This window comes from Anser anser, assembly GCF_964211835.1.
Source record: "Anser anser genome assembly, chromosome: 15".
Classification (NCBI taxonomy): domain Eukaryota; kingdom Metazoa; phylum Chordata; class Aves; order Anseriformes; family Anatidae; genus Anser; species Anser anser.
The window spans coordinates 16,835,190-16,857,935 of NC_139736.1; the positions used below are offsets into that span (position 1 = coordinate 16,835,190).

At 38.6% G+C, this 22,746-nt stretch overlaps 1 protein-coding gene across 17 annotated transcripts in view; it reads right to left on the bottom strand.

Moving 5' to 3' along the window:
- The window catches only part of GRIN2A (glutamate ionotropic receptor NMDA type subunit 2A), a 226,225-nt gene that overhangs the window by 32,993 nt on the left and 170,486 nt on the right, over positions 1-22,746 (bottom strand). For all 17 annotated transcript variants that reach the window (XM_083799680.1, XM_083799670.1, XM_083799668.1 and 14 more), the window contains 2 exons: positions 21,579-21,808; positions 14,741-14,901 (listed from right to left, as the gene is read on the bottom strand). In XM_083799680.1, coding sequence (XP_083655806.1) covers positions 14,741-14,901; positions 21,579-21,808 — 391 coding nt within the window. The remainder of the gene's footprint in view (positions 1-14,740; positions 14,902-21,578; positions 21,809-22,746) is intronic.

Sequence of the window (22,746 nt, forward strand, 5' to 3'; positions counted from 1 at the left end):
GATGGCTTAAGTGTCCATCTGCTAAGTCACATAGCCTCTGAGTAACAGCTTACATGCCTAGAGTACAGCAACCCACATCAAGAAAGGCTCACAGCCTCTCACAAACCTTAGTCTCATAAAGATGAATCAATTAAACCTGCTGCTTCAGTTCAGCCACTTCAGGGAGTGAAAAGCTTTGTCACATTGTGTAGGTTTAAATAAACTGCCAAGAATTAGAAGATAGAAGAGAGCTACAGAAACTGGAATGCAGCAAGAACCAAGATTTATAGATACCAGGTACTGGCCAAACATGCCAGGAATCTTCGATGAATGCAGAGGAACAGGATTACAGTATCATGACTCATCTGAGCAACTGGCAGGTTTGTAAACTTCCTCTGAACTACTGCAATAATCCCAGGTAGGAGAGAAAAATACACATCCTGAAACATTTATGTAAGAGAGTCTACAAAGGCAAGTGTCCTTCATTACCCAGCAAACACAGAGACGAATGGGTGGCGGGGAGAATTTTAGCTCATACAGCATAGGCGAACAGCAGGTGTTATAAAATTATGATTTGGAATAGTTCTAAAATAACCAAAAACATTACTGAATGCAATAATTTGAAGTGGGTGATCTGTGAAAAACTAATGTGGACAGTCTTGTACACAAACATTTATAGGACCGCATGAAATATAAGAGTTGAAAAATCATTCTCTAAAGTGCTGAAGCACACAGACAAAAAATAAAATAAAAATATCCTGTTTAAAGAAAATGAAATTTAGACGAGGAAAAGGTACAGAAGAGTAATTTCTGAAAAGATGAAAACACTTCCCCAATGTAACAGTGATTTTCCTTATCTTCAGTATTAGCGCATACTTTTCACAAAATTTGCATGATGGAAATTGAAAAGCTGGATTAGGAAAATGCTCCTTTATTAGTCACGGTTTCTTCCTCAAAAACAAAAGGATAGTGCATTTGGAAAAGGTTTCTTTCCTTCCTTAACCAGCTACATGATCCTTCAGGGATTTTGTTTGTTGTGATGGAAAGAAGAAGAGGGAATAATCAAAAATGACAATCTGCTCAGTAGTTCTGGAGACACAAAGCAGTAATCCAGCTCACAAGAAATCAACTTCTTCCAATTACTTTGTGTCCTACTACGGCCTGTGATGAAGTATTCAGAAAATGAGAGGGATGTTTTTATGCAGTTCCGTTTATTCACGTTATTCTTCTTTATAATCAGTCACTGAACTCTATGGAACAAATAATATTGTGTTTCCATTCAGGATCAGAGAAACTGGATTATGGCTGAAGTCACCTTCCAGTTTTCAACTAGAGCAGTAAATCCACACATACAATATCTACAGCAGAATTAATTTCTTGCTAAAGTGGGCAACACTCGATGATGAACAGTGTTCATCTGTCAGATCCACAGCATTAACTTCAGAATCAGTTCCTTTTCTTACTCACATTTCTTTATGTTTTCTGACACCCCGAATATGTTATTTCATGATCACACAAAAGCTGTGTTATTTGTTGCTAACACAGATTTGACTTACACAGAACAAGAATGCATAGAATTTACGAATTGCACCATCACAGAGATTTGCTTGCACTGCATTTTGCTGTAAACAGCTCTATCTCAATGATTTTTCTACATTATTCTTGATGAAAAGTACCTTTTAAATCAAACATGCACTTCCTGGTTGCAATATATGATGGATTTACAGATTTGTTTTGTTGTTGATGTTGTTGTTTTGTTTTTGTCAGATCCACCAAAGAGATAAAAGAAAGCATGACAAGAGTGCACAGTGAGAGAGACAACCTCATCTGTGCCTCTCTAAAAATGTGTCCAGGAGTCTAATGCCAAAAGGTCACTAGAGAGTGATGCAGCCATCAAAGCAAAGGAATGCTGCTCTAAACATGAGGCTTCAATAAAAGTGCTCTAGCATGACACTTAGGCTCACCAGGCTGAACATCCGCAGCTCTCTCTGCCTTATTCCAGGCTATCTGATGGCACTTCATTACCAGCAGTGATTCTTGAATATATTCAAGTAGGTCCACACAAATCTTAAATTAACATATACTGGGTGGATTCCTTGACATCGTGACATTGCCAATTCATTAGGGGCTAACTTAATGACCACCCCCCTGCCACAACACAGGTTAGCAAAGTTCAACCCACCTAAATGATGAACTCATTAGCAGGGAGTGGATCTCTCCCCTTCCGACTTCTCTCCCAACTCAAACTGTCCTCACTTCAATCTTCACACAGAAAATGCAGGCGCAAAACTTGAAAGGCACAAAGATCTGACAAACATTATCACCATCCTGCAAAACCTGAGAGATTGTGGAGGCTTCACCTCACCTGTCAGGGCCATCTCAGGCTGCTGGAGGATCCGCTGTAACCTTCCTGCCTGACTTGCCCGTAGTTACCTGAGCGCACATATTCAGCCCCTCACTCACAGGAGTTCATAGTCCCCACCTCTCCATGCATCCCCCTTCCCAGTCCCTACAATATTTGCCTTAGTGACAAAATGATGGAAAATGTTGCGTGCCTTTATGATTACTTTTAGCAGTGGAATAGTGTCCCATTTCAGGTTGCAGAAGCCAAGCAATGAAGTACTTGTAAAGCATCAGTTTATCAAAACACAAAATTTGAAAAGTCAAGTAGGGGGGAATATATTTTTAGATTAAAGATTTTGTCCCAGTTACAATAGCATAATGAAGGATGAATTCAGCACATTTCACCAAGCACCTGATCTGCTGATCTGTTCCCCAAATCAAATGAGCATTAAAACTTAGAATAGCTTCCTCTCAAAAGACGAGCAGTTAGATGGGATATAGTTACTTTCACCTGCTCATTTTACCTCCAGGTTCTTTTTAATATTTAAAGACTCTAGGCCGATAACTACATTATCTAAAATAATAATAATAATGATGATGATGATGGTAACATTGACAAAAGGAATAATCTTTTTAAAAATATACCAGAAGAGCACACTACAAACCATTTTTTTCCTAGAGGCAATTTGTTATGGATAAGCTCAAAAGAACATTTATCTGAACGGCCATGAAGAAAGCCCTGATAATGTGGCCCAGCTTTACAGGACATGATGATGTCTGCTTCTGTTTATAGATTACTTGAAACTATTGAGTATGAGCCTCCCCAGAAATTTCAGTGAGTGCTTTGTCAGATCCCAATAACCACCTAAATTGTTATTTTCCTCTTCATCAAAACCTGTAAAAAACAACCTCCCCCCAGAGTCCCCTGGAGCAGCGCATAAAGTCCTACACAGTCCATTATTTATTTAGACTTTTCAATACATGGAAGAAATACAAGGATGTAAGAACAACTATATTTCCTGAAAGGCTGGCAAGTGATGGGGAAACAGGGATCAGCCATGAGAAAAACTGATGCCAGAAAATCCCGCCGCGAATGGAGATGCCACAGGACGTCCTTAACACCATGCTACCAGCTTGGTGGCACTTTGTAGTACAAACCCTGCACTCTGCTCACTTCAGCAGTAACACCGGCAAGAAGCAGGAAGCTACGCTGATTCAGGCACACGTTTCTTTTAAGTTATTAGATGTCAGAATTGATCCTTGAGGGAACAGATCCCCAGGGAAAAAAAAATACACCACCACCACCAAGAAAAACATGCCTATGGAAGAGCAATCTTAAATGTCTTCATATCTCCACAGTCTTTCAGCACAAATAGCAGTTGCCCAATTGCAAACCGGCTTTCCAATTCCTATTTTCAGTGTCTACGGTTGTAAGTTCACTTCAGAATCTTTTCACCCAGTGTAATAGCAAAACAAATATTAGAATGAATACTGAAATTGATATTAGAATGAAGTCCAAAAGAAAGCAGCATAATGTAAATTGAAATTAAACTACCCCAGCCATCCGATGCCAAACTAAATGAAGCTATTAATTTCAGAAGTTGACTGACCCCAGCCAACCAGGAGAGAAAACTGTTTAGCAGAAGGTTTTTTTACAGACTGTCAGGAAGGAGATCATTATTCACATTATTAGCTTCTTCAGATGGTTTTAAGGAGAACGTATTTGTATTTGTACAATAATTTAGTACGTACTGACAAAATTGGTAGGGATAAATAGACATTCTGGAGCATAGCAAACATCTTGCTCTCCCAGGTAGTTATGGATCTTTATTCAGGGCTGTTTGACTTGCAACTTTGTCCAGTTTGACTTTGACTTGCCCAGAGATATATACAGTTAGGAATATTTATACATGGGCAGTAGATCTTCACTGGCTTATATTTAGGTCCCAATAATCTCTGACATAAGCAAACTATAAATGTTTCAGAAGGAATAAAAGAAACAAGACATGTGGATGCCATTTTCCCTGAGTATCTTCTTGGCTTCAGATGAATTGATATTTTATGAGCTAGAAATTGTATTAAATCCCCCAACGTGTTTTACAGCTGCCAAATAATTCACCTTCCACCAATTTCTTCAGTTTCTTTCTGAGCTTGTTTTAATATTGGTTTTCTTGACACCTCAACTTCAGAACTATGCCAGTTTAACTCAGCAAATTCAGCATAATCTCAGTCACCACTGAACTTGAAAAATCTGGTGCCAAACAGGAAGGAGGAAAGAAAGAGAGAGGAGACAACAAAAAGGGGAGAGCAAGAGAAGGACAGTCCAATGTTCACTTTTGCTTAAATCAAAACATGTGACATGGTCAACAGTTGTGATTATTTTAACTTGTTGCCACTAAAGGCTTCTACAGAATTATAATTTCTGAAAGTATTTTACACCACTATTTCTAGTCTAGCTACAAAGCAGAAAGTATGGAGGCATAAAACATGATACTCCGTATATTATTTAACGCAAAAGTTGCCTGCACTTCAGATGTAGTCTAGCTTGGTTTTGTGTTTTATTTGACTGAGAAAACTAAAGTTCAATTCATTTTTTTTCTTAGAAGAAGTTCCCATGTTTCCGTCTCACAACTCTACTGACAATTTTTATTATTATTAATATTTTGTTTTTCAGACAAGCTGCAGAAATGCATGCTTCTTTTCCAAAAATGTCAAAAAGTTATAATAAAACGGTCTAGTGGGTGGCTTTGTATGAGAATAGAGCTATCCAGAAGCTAGTTGTATCAGCCCTCTAAGCTATTTTATATTCCCGACCATTAGATATAAGTACCATTGACAGAGAATTATCTGAGATATTAATTTCCCATCTTATTCTACAAATTCACATTTTGTTTTTATCACGCCTTTAAAGGAATGATCACCTGGCACAATAATTTGGTCATTCAGGGACTGACAAAAGTCTCTTTAAGGAATATCCTATAGATCTGATGAAAATATGGACAGTAATTTTCTCCTTAATGAAACAACATTTAGAGATACAAATTGGATTCATCACTCAATACACTGCTTAAAAAAAAAAAAAAAAAAAGGCTAAAGAGCTAATTCCTACAATAGGAATATTTATATTATATTTTTTGTTGTAATAAGAGCAGGACAATGAATATATTTTTCCAAATAAACAAGTTTCAGTTTCGCTAATTTAAACCAGTGAATTCTGAGTATCCCAAATGGCTAATCTCTAAGGCTTTCAGTCCTTGAAAGACACTTTGAAAGAGGAGAACCGCACTCCCTCTTCATTAACATCAGCACATACTTCAGCTTCAGATTGTGGTTTCAGTGGTATCTTAAAAATGTGATTGGAGCAAGGATCGCCCATCTGAATACTGGTTATTTCAGATGATGTACTGCAGTTTTTAATCCTGTTTTCAAAGCTTTTGGAAAGCACAAAGCCCAAGCAGGCTCAGAATAGACAAATTTCATGAGTAGGCCATAAAAAGGCAGGAAAACATCATTCTTAGAAAGAGAGCTGAATACAAAGGGTTTCATACATTATTTTAAAATTCATTTGCATAAACTTGTGCCTCTGGTAAAGTCATCTCCAGCAGTTTCTCTCTTCATGTATCGTAACAGGCATCCAGGAGGGTTGCAAGCAATATATTATTACAGACTACAGATATCTCATGCTGTCCACTGACCTTTCTCTTCCTCCCTCAAAGTCAACCACCTTAGGTAGTTTCTCCAAAATTTGCTAAAACAATTGCTATATGAGTTGTAATATTAAAAGTCTAAGAAAAGGGTGAATAGTCTCAATTACAAATATTGCGATGTATTGTCAGTCAGAAACAGTCAGAAAATATTGAGCCACTAGATTAAAAGTTTAAAAATTTATGTCAGCTGAAAGCTTCTTTGAGTTCCAGTTGCAAGCTGTTATTATCTGCCCACAAGAATGATGAAGATCTTGTGCTTTTTATGTAAAATTTAAAGATACAATTTTTCTCTCAAACAGGCAATTTACGTCATAGTTTTACTCCTCATTTTAGGTGAAAAGGTATGAACTACAGAAAGAATAAAAACTAGAAACTTTTCCTTTGATGAAAATTTTGATGAAAAATTTTCTGCAAAATAAATTGAGAACAATGGTAAAAATGGGTTTGCATCCAAGCGAAGAAGTCAGCTGGCTGTCCAAAAGACAAGCTTCTTTTTCTGTTTGTTTTTGTTTTTATTTTTATTTTAGGCACACTACCATGTTAATTGACAGACCTAATGAACAGAAGGACCTGCTGGGCATAATCTGAATTGTGTTCCAGCTGACAGAAATGGAGATGTTTGCCTCCTGGTTGTGCCTGTAACACACTGCAGAAGCTGCCAGCACAGCCTCTGACCAGTCTATATCTGCTCAACAAATAATGGGATGTGCAAAGATGTGAATTGGACATGATTATAAGCATTGCAAACACAACAAAAATCCAATTCAGGCCAATAAGCTTAGGGACTGAGGGTTAAAAGGGCATCAGAGCCTTCTGGGGTTTTCTCTTGCACTTTCTCTGTTCAGTACTATTGCATGCTTTAAAATAATAAAAACTTTTTATTGTTTTCAGATGGGAGAGTATGTCTGTGGGGCAGAGGAAATAACTTCCACACAGTTCAGTTAGCCTCTTTCAGGTGTTTCGTCTAGCACCATTATCTTGTCATTAAAAATGTTGAGGAGTAGACTGGTCACATCTTCCTATCAAAGCAACTGACAGCTCAGGGCACATCTGCAGGTCAATAACATATTCTCAGGACAGTTCAAATTTGATAAACCACTGCATGCGAGGCCATACCTGTCCACTGTCCATAGTGAAAGGCTGTCACTATGGCATTCATTTCAAGCAGCTTCATATTTCTGCCAGTATGCCACAGACAAGGAGGGAATAAGACACTAACCTTGTTGTGTATAAACTACCAAATATTGCAGTCATTAACAGGAAGTCAGATGGAATCCCAAGTAAACTTCAGCATAAAATCCTTGAGTTTATAGTCACAGCTGTGGCTGCAAATAAAAACTGAAAAACATTCATGGTAGCGAAGGGATCTGCAGCTGTATGGCAAGGGATTGCTTGCCCATGGAACACAAGGGATTCATTTCTGCAGTTTCCTTGAAACAAGCTCTGTTGACAGCTTTTTGCAATGAAACTGAAATAAAGTCCTCACATCAATATGCCTCTAGAAAACAGCATCAACTAAAGAGGCCATCTCTTTTCTTGAAAAAAAGATACACACTGTGATGCTAGGCTGTGTTCTCCCTATACAGGAAAATTAAGGAAGTAAATAAAAAAAAATAGATGGATTCATCAGTGATGAGGAATAGGCAAGTGAAAGCTTCCCATCTTATCTGTGTAGTTGGAAAAGAAAGTCCCAATGAATTTTTCTCATTTCAGCCATTAGCAGTTAAATTCCAGACAATACACCACTGCAGCTGTGCTAGTGCAAGGGTGAGAACATTCAATGCACTTCCAGTCTATTGCCGTTGCATTTTCTCCTCTTTACAGTTTTACACGGCAGCAGAACACTCATACATGGAGAAATGCTACATGCAAACACAACTCCAAGCTGACACAACCCACACCAAAGCATTATAACAAATAAGGTTTTTTTCCTTGGAAAAGGACAGCATTATCTATCTATAACCTTGTCTGGAAAAAGGTTGGAAAAATACGGCAAGGCAAATGGAAACAAACACACCCAAACAGCCACTGTAAAAACAACATGGTTATGAATTCAAAGAATTCTTTTCTCTTCAAGAAATAAAATCAATGGTAGTTGTCTGTCCTGTGCAGAGGATTCAAGAAGGATAGTTTGATTAAACACAGCATGGACAGAAATACTTCTAGGGCATTTTTAGAACTTTATACTATCAAGAAACATCTGAAGAAGACAAGCCACCGTGACTCTAACAGAGCTGGACTTCTCCCACGAAGAAGAAATTGGCTAACATAGTCTCTTACACACTTCACTATCTGGATAACTCTCAGAAAAACAACTGCTGTTTCGGTTTTCATTGAAGAAAAGGAAGAAAAACCTGAGGAAAATTCCTGAACTTCTGTCTAGAGAGCAATCTGAAGCTCTACAGGTAGGACATGTGGTTCAGCTGCCCTCTTACGTGCATGAAGTTTGGAAAAAAATACCAGTACATTTCTGGCAAGCTTGTAAAACTATGACTACTTTCAATACTGAATGTTGTTGAATTTTTTATTTTACTGTTTTGAAAACATATTAAGCAGTGCTCCAATAACAAGGTGCATGAATTTTACTCCTTTTCAACAGGCACAGGTGGAAATTGCTAGTTTTAATTAATAAAGGTAATACAAAAAGTTCTTTGTTTTGTTCAAACAATGTTTCGGCAGCTTTCTGAGAAATGTATCTCTGCCTCACAGGACTGAGACCCTATTGACAAGAGGTAGATATTACTGAGACTTTACAGATAGTATTTTTAGTGTTATCAGAATCAAAGATTGATTTTTTATCAAACGAAGGAAAAAAGCCAATACAACTGATAAATTTGCCTCCACTATTGATAGCAGCAAGTCTTCACAGGTACATTGCAATGAACCAGGGACTTCACCTGCAGGAAGAGGTTTAACGTCGATGTCAGCCTAAAGCACAAATCGTCTTTCCCTTTGAGTTTGCAGTATTTCCCAGTCAATTCTTTCTGAGAATGATGCTTTCCATGTAAGCTGATTTTGAAACACTGTGCATTTACTCTGTTAATGATGCAAACAGAAAGGGTCTTGGCATTTTATTCAAGGCTTCCTTGATACAATAATGTGCACACGCTCATCTCTGCATGTACTGCAATCCTCCAACAACAGAATCTATCTAACCCCTAAACCATACACGTTTCATACACATTACAGAATCACAGAATCACAGAATCATCTAGGTTGGAAGAGACCTCCAAGATCACCTAGTCCAACCTCTGACCTAACACTAACAAGTCCTACACTAAACCATATCACTAAGCTCTACATCTAAACGTCTCTTAAAGACCTCCAGGGATGGCGACTCAACCACTTCCCTGGGCAGCCCATTCCAATGCCTAACAACCCTTTCAGTAAAGAAGTTCTTCCTAATATCCAACCTAAACCTCCCCTGGCGCAACTTTAGCCCATTCCCCCTCATCCTGTCACCAGACACGTGGGAGAATAGACCAACCCCCACCTCGCTACAGCCTCCTTTAAGGTACCTGTAGAGTGCGATAAGGTCGCCCCTGAGCCTCCTCTTCTCCAGGCTGAACAACCCCAGCTCCCTCAGCCGCTCCTCGTAAGACTTGTTCTCCAGACCCCTCACCAGCTTCGTTGCCCTTCACTGGAATCTCTCGAGCACCTCCATGTCCTTCTTGTAGCAAGGGGCCCAAAACTGAACACACCACTTGAGGTGTGGCCTCACCAGAGCCGAGTACAGGGGGACAATCACTTCCCTAGCCCTGCTGGCCACACTGCTTCTTATACAAGCCAGGATGCTGTTGGCCTTCTTGGCCACCTGAGCACACTGCCGGCTCATATTCAGCCGACTATCAATCAGTACTCCCAGGTCCTTCTCTACCAGACAGCTTTCCAACCACTCATCTCCCAGCCTGTAGCTGTGCTTGGGGTTGTTGCGCCCCAGGTGCAGGACCCGGCACTTGGCCTTGTTGAACCTCATACAGTTGACCTCAGCCCATCGGTCCAGCCTATCCAGATCCTCCTGCAGAGCCTTCCTACCCTCGAGCAGATCGACACACGCACCTAACTTGGTGTCATCTGCAAACTTACTGAGGGTGCACTCAATCCCCTCATCCAGGTCATCGATAAAGATATTAAAGAGGACTGGCCCCAGCACTGAGCCCTGGGGGACTCCACTAGTGACCGGCCTCCAACTGGATTTGGCTCCATTCACCACAACTCTTTGGGCCTGGCTATCCAGCCAGTTTTTAACCCAAGGAAGCATACACCAGTCCAAGCCATGAGCAGACAGTTTCTTGAGGAGAATGCTGTGGGAAACGGTGTCAAAAGCCTTACTGAAGTCAAGGTAGACCACATCCACAGCCTTCCCCTCATCCACCAAGCGCGTCACTTTATCATAGAAGGAGATCAGGTTCGTCAAGCAGGACCTGCCTTTCATAAACCCATGCTGACTGGGCCTGATTGCCTGGTTGCCCTGCAAGTGCCGCGTGATGACACTCAAGATAATCTGCTCCATGAGCTTCCCTGGCACTGAGGTCAAACTAACAGGCCTATAGTTCCCCGGGTATACCCTCCGGCCCCTCTTGTAGATGGGCGTCACGTTTGCTAGCTGCCAGTCGACTGGGACCTCCCCCGATAGCCAGGACTGCCGATAAATGATGGAAAGCGGCTTGGCCAGCTCCTCCGCCAGTTCGCTCAGTACCCTTGGGTGGATCCCATCCGGCCCCATCGACTTGTGTACATCCAAGTGCTGTAGCAGGTCGCCAACCATTTCCTCGTGGATTGTGAGGGCCACATCCTGCTCCCCAACCCCTTCCACCAGCTCAGGGTACTGGGTATCCAGAGAACAACTGGTTTTGCCGCTATTCCTATTCATATTTCTGCCCCTGGGTTTTTCCTGGCCATATTAGCGACTCGACTCAGACAGCTGAGTGCTCACTTCTTGTGAGAAGGCGAGAAAACAACCTTTTTTTTTTTTCTTCTTCCCAAAACAGATAAAGAGACATGTGCATGTCTCTGACAAAAATTTATATATATGTCTTACAGAAATCTGTGCACTTGAAGCATTATGTTTGCGTCTCCTTCCTTCTTTCTCCATCCAGTTAAATTAAATGACCTTACATATCAAACATGATGGTCTCAAAGAACAAAATATTCCCAACACATTCCAAGAGACTAACACTAATTAATCTAGAAACTTAACAGTTTGAGAAACAGCAAAACCAGACTGAACTGTGAGAAGCAACCACTTAAAAGCTTGATTTTATTTAGATCAGATGCCATATGGGCAGTATTATTCAGACTCTAAGTATTGCCTGATTGCTGATATTTTTGCTACACCCTAAAACTGGAATCAAACACTGTATATAAGGAGTCAAATGTGACTAAATCTTATGTCTTCAGTTAAGCAAAAGTAGTTTTAAAAGTGATATTCAAAATACACACAGGTTATATAAAAATTCTTCACGAGGAACACAGGCACTGTTTATTTTGACTGGCAGCAGCAATATCCACCAGACAATCTCTGCAAGTCCTTACCAGGTCTATAGTCTATGACTCTATAATTACCAAGTAGTTCGTCTTCAAAAAGCTGTGCAGAAGCAGCAAGCTGCACAATATGTAAGAAAAATTGTTTGCTGTATGCTACCAATGATGATGATGATGAAACAAGAAAAAAAAAAAAGATTAAATATAGGGATAACTTTGACAAGAGATACAGATGAAAACAAATGAAATAGCTGCAATAGGGTAATCAGGACACACATGCTCAAGAAGAAAGTAGAAATGATATATTTGCTGGGAAGCAGAAACAGTTTGTGGAAGGAAAGATATGTCATGTTCAAAAAAGCAGAAGCAACATAGGCTCCAGGGGGCACAAAGGATTCAAACCCATGGGCGCAAGTGAAGTAGGGAAGGTGACAGCTTGATCTATCCTAGAGAAGGATGAGAGGGCAAACTTCATATGAAAGCATGAAACAATCTGCAATCTGGTCAAAAAATTCATGATGGAGAAAGGAAGATGGGAAGGATGCCACAGATGAGAGAACAGTTATATATACTGAGGAAGAGAACAAAAAAAAATGGTAGAAAAAGTGAAAAATGCTGTTTTTGAAGAATATAAGACTGGACAAAAAGAGAAGAGGCAGGCAACTGTGATACCTGCTCATGCTTTTATTGTCTTTCCTACCGAGAATGCAAATTATTACAGTCCCATATTACAGTCCCGTATTACACAGGCTCATCTCCTTCATTCAGGACACTTTAAGCTTCACAGATGCCCGAGGTGTCAGCCACAGGAACTGCCTCACATCCTCACCAAATGTCTTCACAAAAAGGAGAAGCTGAGTGGGACAAAGGTGCAAGTGACAGGGGACAACGACACAGGCTGATCGGTTTGGTCACCTAAATGAGATCATCTTTCTAGAGAGAAACTACTCTGAGTCAAAAAGAAGATACAGTCATGCTGCCTGATCTGTAACTGAGCTTGTTGCCCACAATTACCACAGAGATTAGGGCTTTGCACAGTTTTTGCTTGGCAGAAAGTGCAGGGAGAAAATGCGTAAGCCCATTTGACACTACTTTCCTGCTGGAATGTCCAAAAATGTGATCTAAGCAAACTCAAAGTGACAATCCTATCATAGGAAATTTCAGCAGCTGATGGCGTGCTGTTTAATCTTGTAGGTGCTATGGGACAAAATACTAAGGAGTGCAGCAGTATGTAGCAGTTACTTACACTGACGCAGAAAACACCACACATGGCAGCTTATTTGCACCATTTGCTAGAGAAATGTCAGTCAAGAGGAGCAAGGTAGACACTTAAGAGTATTCACACTGGGAAATCACTTAGAAGAGGAAACTCCAGTGGAAACAAAAATCTATTTAAAAATGAACGGTTTATTGCTGTCAAAGGACTAAAGCATTTGAGGAAGAGCAGCTGGAAGAGCTGGCACAAGAGCAGCCAGCCTGAGTTTTAGTGAATGTCCTGAACTCCCTTGCAGCCAGGCAGCTCCCTCCTTTTCATGCTAAAGTGTCTGACAATTGGCCTTATTTTAAAGCTAACACTAGTTTTTCAGGGTTTCCAGTAGCACAAATAGCAGATGAAAGTACAAAGAATATATATCCCCTAAATAAACTATCCACCCAAACAAGCCCTAGAAATGGCTGAAATTAAGGATAGCTACCTGTTCAAAAAATCACAGCAGGAAAAGAATTCAGCTGAGTATCTACAATGCACAATTTAGCTGTCTCCCAGAAAATACAACTTGCACAGGCTGGCAGGAGCAGGAACTCTGCCTCCAGTTTGGAAGACCTTGGGTGAGGTCCAACTCACCTTATGTTACATGTCTATCTTAGGATGGGACAAACCCTGCTTGAGAAATGCCGTTTCAGAACACCTTTAGAAATGACAGTACAAGGAGTACATGGAGACAGTGGAGAACAAAACTATACAAAGGACAACTTTTTAAGGAAGGGAGCCTGGATACTACGGAAAAGTTTGGCGAAGTTCAGTTTTTTCACAGAAAAAAAAATGTTACAATCCCCTACACATCTGGAGGAAGGAGAGCAAAAATTTAAAGGACAGGCAGTTCCCACACTATGGACTAAAAGTAACAGTTAATTTAGTATAAGATGACATCTCCTTTTCTCATTGTAAGTAATAGCTGTGCCATCAAACAGCCACTGGAGCTGACATACTTAATCCACTATTGGTAACTTAAGTCTTCTCACTTCAAATAAATAAATAAATAAATAAAAATAACAACAAAAACAACAAACAACAAACAAAACAAAAAACACTTATCTGGATAAATTCTTTAATCCACTATTATTAACAGAAATACATGTTATTATCAAGCCTGTATGTTTAGAAAAGATTACTAAAACCATTATATAACATACTGATATATAATGATGAAAACAGTGAGTCATATTCAAACTTTTTGACAATTAAAATGAAAAATCTGTCATTTTGACCAACAAGGCAGAATGGGCCAGTTTAGAGAGGGAAAAGAATGGATAGCACTCAAGTCTAAATCTCATAGCATAAGGAAGAAAGACAACAAAATTTGCCAGAATATTTGCCAAGATTGTCAGAAACAGAATTAGGTAACACGCTTGAGAATACCTGATCTCAACAGATTTTACGAAGATCAAAGTCAAGACTTCAGATCTGACAGCAAGAGGCCATGCTAATTATAAGGGGGAAGAAAATCTAAGAGTGCACCTAAAAGCATGCTGAAAGGATGGGAGGTTGAAAAGAAATCTTAGGTAGTGCACACTGACCAGACAAACAAGCTTTGTCAGAAATGCACCCTTTGAAAACACATCGCTATGAGAGAGTCCTTCAGTGATAAGCAGGGACTGTACAAATCATGATCTGTGTTGAGCCCACACCCAAATCCAGGTGCAATTGTATCCCTTCTCGTAAAATTGGAATAACAATTCTGTCCTGTGAATCTATCATACATTGGGCATCGAAGCTTCCATACAATTGTAAAACAGTCACACAAATCACAGGCTCTCAATTTCTTTTCTGATATCAGTACAAAGCAGTTTAAAAAACAAAACAAAACAAAACAAAGCTCCATGGACTACACGCCATGCCTGAGATCACTGCTCAGTAAGTATCACAGTAAGTACAGTAAGTACAGATCAATTTTTCTCAGTTTCTGCAAAGTGTATAGTATTCTTTAAAACCCATAGAAGAAACTTACCCAGTTTTCAAGCTGACCAAGGCATCTTCAACTCCTTTCTGATTATACTTCGTCATGTAAAGGTGCATATCGGGATAGTTGTTTCTGATATTCCTCTCTGTGCTTCCGTTTGGGACTGTTCCAAATCGAAAAGGAGGTGAATAATCATGTGGCCTTTGAAACTAGAGAGAAAAGGGAAAAGTAAAGTCTTTCAGGCCCTCAAAATGGGTATCCATGAAGATGTCAATTAAGGAAGTAATATCTATCAGGGCAACTGTAGGTACAAAAGAAAAAAATTGTATAGGCTGCCTCGAATTTATTCCAGGCAAATAATGCCTGAAGTTAATTGTCAGCTCTATTACAACAGAAATTATCTTCACACTGGTTGAACTACACAGAAACATCTACATCCAAATTAAAAACAGCTCAGATTTGCCACTCAATGCGACTTTCTCCTGTGCATTGCAATATGGCAGGACCACAGTATCTGGAGCAGAGAGCTACTGGAAGATACTCCCCATCTGCCAACGTCTCCCTAGAGAACCCAAACTCTAGGCAGACCTGCTGGTATGTAATAATCAAAATAAAACAGCATCTTTGTTGAAATTCATTTCTAACCTTCATCTCAGTTGAGACATGGTGGGTCCACACAGGCAAAAGGCTCGTTTTCACTACTCGACACAGAGCCTAACACTGCTCTGGAGGGTGACTGTAGGAGGCTGGTGCCCAGGGAGGGAAAGGGTGAGGACTAGCTTTCCTTCCACCTCTGTGATTCAGGGGGAAGAACAGTTCTTCTGTCTTCCCAGGGGCTCAGCAGTTTCACCACTTTATATGAAATGTACTTCTGGAGCTCTCACACCTAGAATCCTAGTCACAGTTTATTCCTACAATTTAAAAATACAAACCGATTGCCTGAGGGCATATAGATTTTATTCTACAATTTCACCCTCTCTATCACTATTGCATCAGCACAGACAAACAAGCCAGGAAGTATCTCAAAGGGATTAGCAACAGCTCAGGGCACACTCAGGTTTCAGACAGTCTCACACAAATACTTGCTAACAGACCTGAAAATTATATATGTGGCTTTTCAAGATCTCTCATTAAGTACACTTTAAAGAAACATTTTACCTTGATCTTAAGAAATAAATTTTAGAATGCCGTTCAAATTAGAGGAATTGTTGGCTAATAAGGAAACGCAATTGAGTATTGATAAAAGCAGTCACCCATGAATTCCATGGTAAAATGCACTCTGTTTTTATTGTCGAAGTTAGAAGAGCAATCTATGTACCCCGTGTTGCAAGAGACAGCTAACATTTATACAGCTGCTGCTTCCTTTGGGCTATGTATGCAATAGTCCTCTTTTTAAAGTTTAGTCTCAGGGCATTAAGAATTCTGAGGATCCAGTACCAGTTTGGAAAGAGAATACAAATAGGCTTATACAAAAAGTGGGAGTATTTTCAATTCTATCAAACCCTGACTGTGAAATTATGGCTGCAACAATATTTTCATGTTACAGAACTACAATTAAATGCTTCATTTTAATTACACATATTTTGAGAAAGCATAAAGGAATGAACTTTGTTTTTCTCTATTCATCTAGCTAACAGATATCTTACTTTTCTCATTTTCCCTTTTCACAGCTTTAGCGTTTAAATTATTATTTTGCTACTACCTTACACATACTAATTGACCCATGCACCAAAATTGCACTGTATACCAGTCACGGTTCTTAGTCTGTGTTTGCTGTCTCGTTTTTTGTGTTTAGGATGTGGCACTGAGGCAAACCCTGCTCTTAAGCTAATGCCCAGAGATTCCACTGATATAGCTGTCACTTGCTGTTAACTTTATTAAAATGGTCAGATAATTAATCCCTGAAGTAGTGAGATGGCTTTCAATAACTCCTAATATATATTTCAAATTTTCCAATCAATAAAACTGGGGGAAAAAAAAAATCAAAGATCACTGCCAACTTCAAGATCTGTAAAAAAGTGCTGCTGGTCATGCAGTTGGTGGTTTTGGAAATTCAGCTGTGGTGAGAATTCTGGAAGCTCAGTTCCTAATCTTGGGGTATGACAAGGGGATTGAAGAGGAAGATCATGGTGGAGTATCTGGGCGATTTACAAATGGAGTTTTGGTTTGCGTAGTCTCACTTTTCAAGAACATTCATATATGTGAAAGTTGTTGGGGGCAGTTCTCTCCCACAGGAATGGTTGGAGGAACTGAGGTATCTGTCCCAAACTGAACATTCAACAGAACACAAAAATATTTCTGCAGGAAAGCAGAGATTAATAGAAAGTACTGGTTCATTTGAAGATCATAGGGATAACAAGTAATTCAATTGATTAAAAAAATTGTATGTGGAATTTAAGTACAGAAAATTCAGAGACTTGAATGGTTCTGAACACCATCCATTGACTGGATTTTTTTTGGCACAAGGCACTCAACCAACAAATTTTAGCAGTCATAAGGAGATTTATTTTTTTTTTGCAAATGATTGTGTTACTACTGCCTGCTCATAGACTACTTGAAAATCAGAAAGAAACAGTTTACAATGTTTTTAATAATGTTGCACTCACGTCTAAGTTATATAAATTTCTTATCAGCAATTTTAAACTTGTCTTCTGTAAACTGACATGTCCTAGAGAAGTATATAGGCTCTGTGATTCAGCACACATCTATGGGACAGGCATGAAAGAAAGAAAAAAGCATTGAATCTATAGATGCAGTCATTTTCCCTGAAACCCCATGATGGGAATTAAAATATTTAATGTCTGTTAGGAAACCATTTTCTTCCTAGAATTCTTCTGAAATATTCTTCTTTTTGTTTTAATTGGTAATAAAATCCTTAAATTTAAATTTAATGCACAAGCTCCCTGCTTGAAACATAACTGGGGAGCTCTACAATTATTCAGAAGACTAAGTAATTCATTCCTGTTTCCCCCTGCTATGCCTGCTGCTAGATCTGTGGCACACAGTCCTAATGATCTAGGAATCCCAAAAAGCATGTTTGGGCTGAGAAAACAGCCCTACCGTTTTAGTTTGTTTTATCTACATGCATTAAGAAAAATGACAATTTCATTAAAGCTAGGAAAAAGATCTTTCACAAATGTTTAATACTGACTTAGTATGCTGATTTGCACGTCTGTCTGAAAAGGCTAGTATTCAGAGCAGTTGTTCATTATTGTTCTGGAATATTTTAAGGAACTGTGGAGAAATTACTACAATAATAACAAATGGTAAACATTTTCTGTCTGCTAACAGAGATTTTTATGGAAGTTATGGATGGTGACAGTGGAGAAAAAATAAATAAATTGAACTCTGTTTTCTTTCTTTACCAAATGGAAAGCACTGACATTCTGATTTCTGATCATGAAAAATGTAGCTGCTGTATTTAGTAATTCCAAGATTATCATTATAATCATTGTTCAATATTTTTGTCCAACGAGTCTCAAAAAGTACTGCCTAGGTCTAATATTGAAGTGGAGAGATGGACTGGGGTGAAAGGGTCACCCTAGCTACCCCATAATCCATACTGACTTTTGAGCTCACTCTGCTCTGTTATGACACAAACACCTCTCTAAGTAACTAGAGAGCCCATGCCATCTTATTTCACAAAAAAAAAAAAAAAAAAAAAGTAACGTTACATGAATACTGTGAATCTTGCAAAATTAAGGAACCTGCAAATGGCATAATTAAGGCTTCTTATTAAGGCTAAAGAGAATCCCCTAGAGCACATACACATGGGACACATTAAAACGTGACTGTGTGGAGGAACCACAGCAGACAAAGGCTTGCTAGACAGTTCTGTCCAGTGCTTTGTACTCTCTAGTAGTGATCTTGTCTCTCTTTTAACAAACTAGGCATAAATGGTCTCAAAAGTAAGAAGTGCCATGAGTGCCAGCTTTGCTGGATACTTTTGGACTCATTTTCTGTACCTTTTTATGAAGACAAAGCTTTCAGAAATCTTTAACATATACGAGGATGTCAAAATATAATTTTCTTCTCATCTTCTGAATCATTTGAGTTTATGAACACCCACACCCAGTAACTCCAGTACACGCTGTGCCGTGTGTTTCTGGGTAACACACAGATGACACGGCATTCAGAAGTTCATTAGCAACATTATGAAGGATGAGGAAACTATCGAGAAGTCTTGAAGCCAAGGAGAAGAGTAAGAAGCATGTCATCGTGTGTTCAGCAAAACCAGGGAACTAGATGATGGTGGAACACATTCCCTGTATGGGAAGTTTCTGAAGGATGAGGGTCAGGGATGACTGCCCAGAGATGCTTATTTTCCTGGTTTGTCTTCTCTATTATCTGTCTCGTATGGAGCTGGATTGAGAACTGCCAGCACCTCCAATTGGGAATGCTTTATTGCAGGGCAGCACTGACAAAAGCACATGACTTTTCAGTTGTGGAAGTAGGAAAACGGGTTCAAGGGAAGAGTAATGAACTGATTTACCAGCCATGCATGAGTTTTGGAAGGCCAATTCTACTAACAAAGATAGTAAAGGAATCTTCAAGTTTATGGGTTAAAATTATGCTCAGTCATTAAAAAATGTTTAAATTAACCAAAAAAGATAGCTTCAATAGGTCCCTAGTAATGTTCCTATTAAAAAAGTTGTCAATTGTTCCAGAATTTTGTGGACTTCTAGATATTACTTCTTTACAATTAATTTAACTCATATTCACTTCTGTCCCTTCACACTGGCTTTTGCCCATGACAGCTTTGCTTGCAGCAAAGGAGACAGTTTTCCACCAAGCAACAGTACCGCAGATTCCTAACTGATCCACTACTAACGGCATTGCAGCAACAAGGCTAAGAGGGGAGTAAAATAATTTAACATGAATCATATTATATACCCATAAATTATCCCTAATTATGTGAAATTTTGAAAATCTGAAAAAGCTCAGCTTTGTAGAGGAGGCAAAACCTGTGTATGACAAGGAGTATTTTAAATAGATTATTGCTTTTCTGCATTTCTGGCTTGTTTAACTATTTTAATCACAAAAGGTATAGCTCCCCTGATATATCCCTGTATAATTCAGGCAGGATTTAAAGAACCATAAAATAAAATAAATAAATAAAAGATAGAGATTAAACAAATCATTAGAAGACTGCACATGAGCAGATGCTGTTTTCCAGTTCAAGTATTTTTCTATTTTTATTTTGTCTTTTTTTTTTTTTTAAGAAATAAAATCCTGTTTAGTAGACAGAACAGGAAAATTACAAAAATAAGGAAGTTATTAGCCAATGGCTACAGAACAAATACTGAAATTTTCCCAGTCCACAGGTGAGAGTGGCAAATGCATTGGCAGACCTGAACACCAGCACTATGCCAGGTGAAAGCCAAATTCTGCCCTGATCAGGACTTACCAGGAAAACATTCTGTATTTAATCACAAATAGTTGAACAGCTTTTTCAAATCCATCTTTTTAATCCTCAAGAGAAAAATACCTTTTATCTGTATCATATTAAGTATATTATTTTAAAGTAAAGGTATTTCTTATAGTCTTCACATTCTTTCAAAGGTTTTGCTACAACACAACCTAATGAAAACAAAACTACTATCATTTTTCTTTTCTTTTTATCTATCTTTCCCCTAGCCATGCTTGAAATTCATGCTTTGATATTTCAGATCACTGAAAAGATAGTCATGAGAAACAATTAAAACAAAAAACAGACACAAGTCTATCCGAGCTGTTGCCTTCTTTTGAATAACAATTTTCTTTATCTTCTGTCCTTTGAAATAAATTCCCTGTGAAGTTCTCCCTTGTGCTATATTACTTCTCAATGTCAATATTTAGTTTTATTTTAAAACAACTGGGCACAAACTTGAAAACAGCGTGTCCTTTATGTTTATTTTGTGTATATCCATCACAACAATAATTTTGCAAACAGACTTCAACCACTTTGTGCAATACCACTTCAACAACATGGTCACACAAATGAAACAAGAAATAAATAATTTCTGGGTTTCTGATTTATAGGACAATTGATTAAAATTCACAAGTACCAAGACCTTGTATACTTTCAGCAGATGAAAACTCAGTCAAGCTAGAACAATATGAAAAAATAAGCATATTTATTATCTGTCTATTTCTGTGAAACTTCAGTAGGCTTTAAGTGAACTATCAGAGTCTACTGCTCAAAACAGAATTCTCACAAAAAGTTCTTGAATTGAGGAAAGCCACTTCCACAATAAAAATTATGTGCCTTATCCCAGGTAATGTACATCTCAACTTTATTTTTACTCTACTCTTCATATTGTATACAAGGAAAATATTCGAGTGTCCACAGGGAACACGTATGGATTGTTATTGTTTCTGTTTGCCTAGTTATGCTAGCACCACTCTAAATCTGAACTCTCTATGACTTCCTTCCACACTACATGAAAAGCAAAAAGACTTTTTTTTTTCAGGTGCATTGATTTGTTTCAGACAATTACTGGATAGTTCCTGGTTTTATGAATATTCTGCCAATTAATAAACTATTAACATTTTACGCAGAGATGTTTAAATAATTTTAAATGTATTCCACACATTCAAGCTGACTTTTCATTTTTTTCAAGCTTTTGTATGTTCATGAAGCATTACTTTTAATCTAACAAGAACTTATTTCCATTTTTCACAAAATTAATGTACTTTTCAATTAATGCAGTTACTTTTGAAAAGACTTTGAAATCAGTCAGATATTTTCATGATTTGGGTTTTTAACTGAAGCTTAACACTCAGAAATCACACAGTTTTAGCTGATTATCTTGATTATCTTGCTCAGAGTTTTTAGTACAGAGTACAAATTTGTATAAGGATTACGAAGAACAGACACTGATGTCTTTTAAGCTAGAAGAGCTACCTTTTTATCACTCAGTCCAGTCACTTGGTCAACAAATTCCTCTTGGATCATAAATGCAGCTAAGTTGGCAGTATAACTAGCCAGGAAAATGACAGCAAAGAAGGCCCAAACTGACACCATGATTTTACTGGTCGTCCCTTTGGGGTTTTGCACAGGCACAGAGTTGTTGAATACCAAGCCCCAGAGTAACCACACTGCCTTGCCAATGGTGAAGGATGGTCCATGGGGATCTGGAATTGCAAAGAGCATTTGTTTTAGTTGCACACATATTTGTGGTAAGATACCACAAATACATAACTACATGATAACAACAAAGCACTCACCAACACATTACTAAAAATATTTTGATACATATTCATTGTCCTCCCAATGGAATCACGGAATTTAGCATTGGTACTTTCTGCTGTAATGACATTTATTTCCGTATTTGTTACAAAAAAATATTTCAACACTTCTCTACATGCATTTACCTCACCAGTTTTCAAATGGAGACTGCAAGCATAGGTTTGGAGGAGAGCAAACTGATGTTTCTTGCAGTAAGGTGTGTGTCACCACTATGGCCCCTTTCAGTATTCTGTGCCAGCTGACATGTAAAACGGAAAACTGTGGATTTAAGTCTTAATGATTTGATTCCAGTACTTTTCCCATCCAAAGTATTTTTATAAGCTCCAATCTTCAAACTTATACTTTTTGAACTTTATGTACTCTCAGATAAGCATGTCAAAATGGGTGAACATTTCACCTACTTTTAAGCAATGTTACACTCAGAAAATGAATCAACAAAAAGGAGCCACCTGTACCGATATATAACTTATAGCTAGACTCAGGCTACCTCACATGTACAGAGTCAGTTCCATGGCTTCAAATGCACTGGTATTACAGCTAAAAACCTGGCCCAGGTAATCTGTGCTGTTCTGTAGTTTTTTCAGTCAGCTTTAAATTCATCCAAAAGCACCCAAAGTTGTCAGCATAATGCCCTCATGCCCATGGACTAGCAGAAGTAGGTTAGCAAAGATATTATCCACTAAAAAGACCTTATTTGTTGAGTCCTCTGAGAATAAAGGGAAGATTCCTCTTACCCAGCTTTAGGTTAGTACAGTGCAGACATCATCTAGACTCCCTGTATGCTCAATGGAGAAACAGGCTGCTCCTGAATGTGACTCATCTG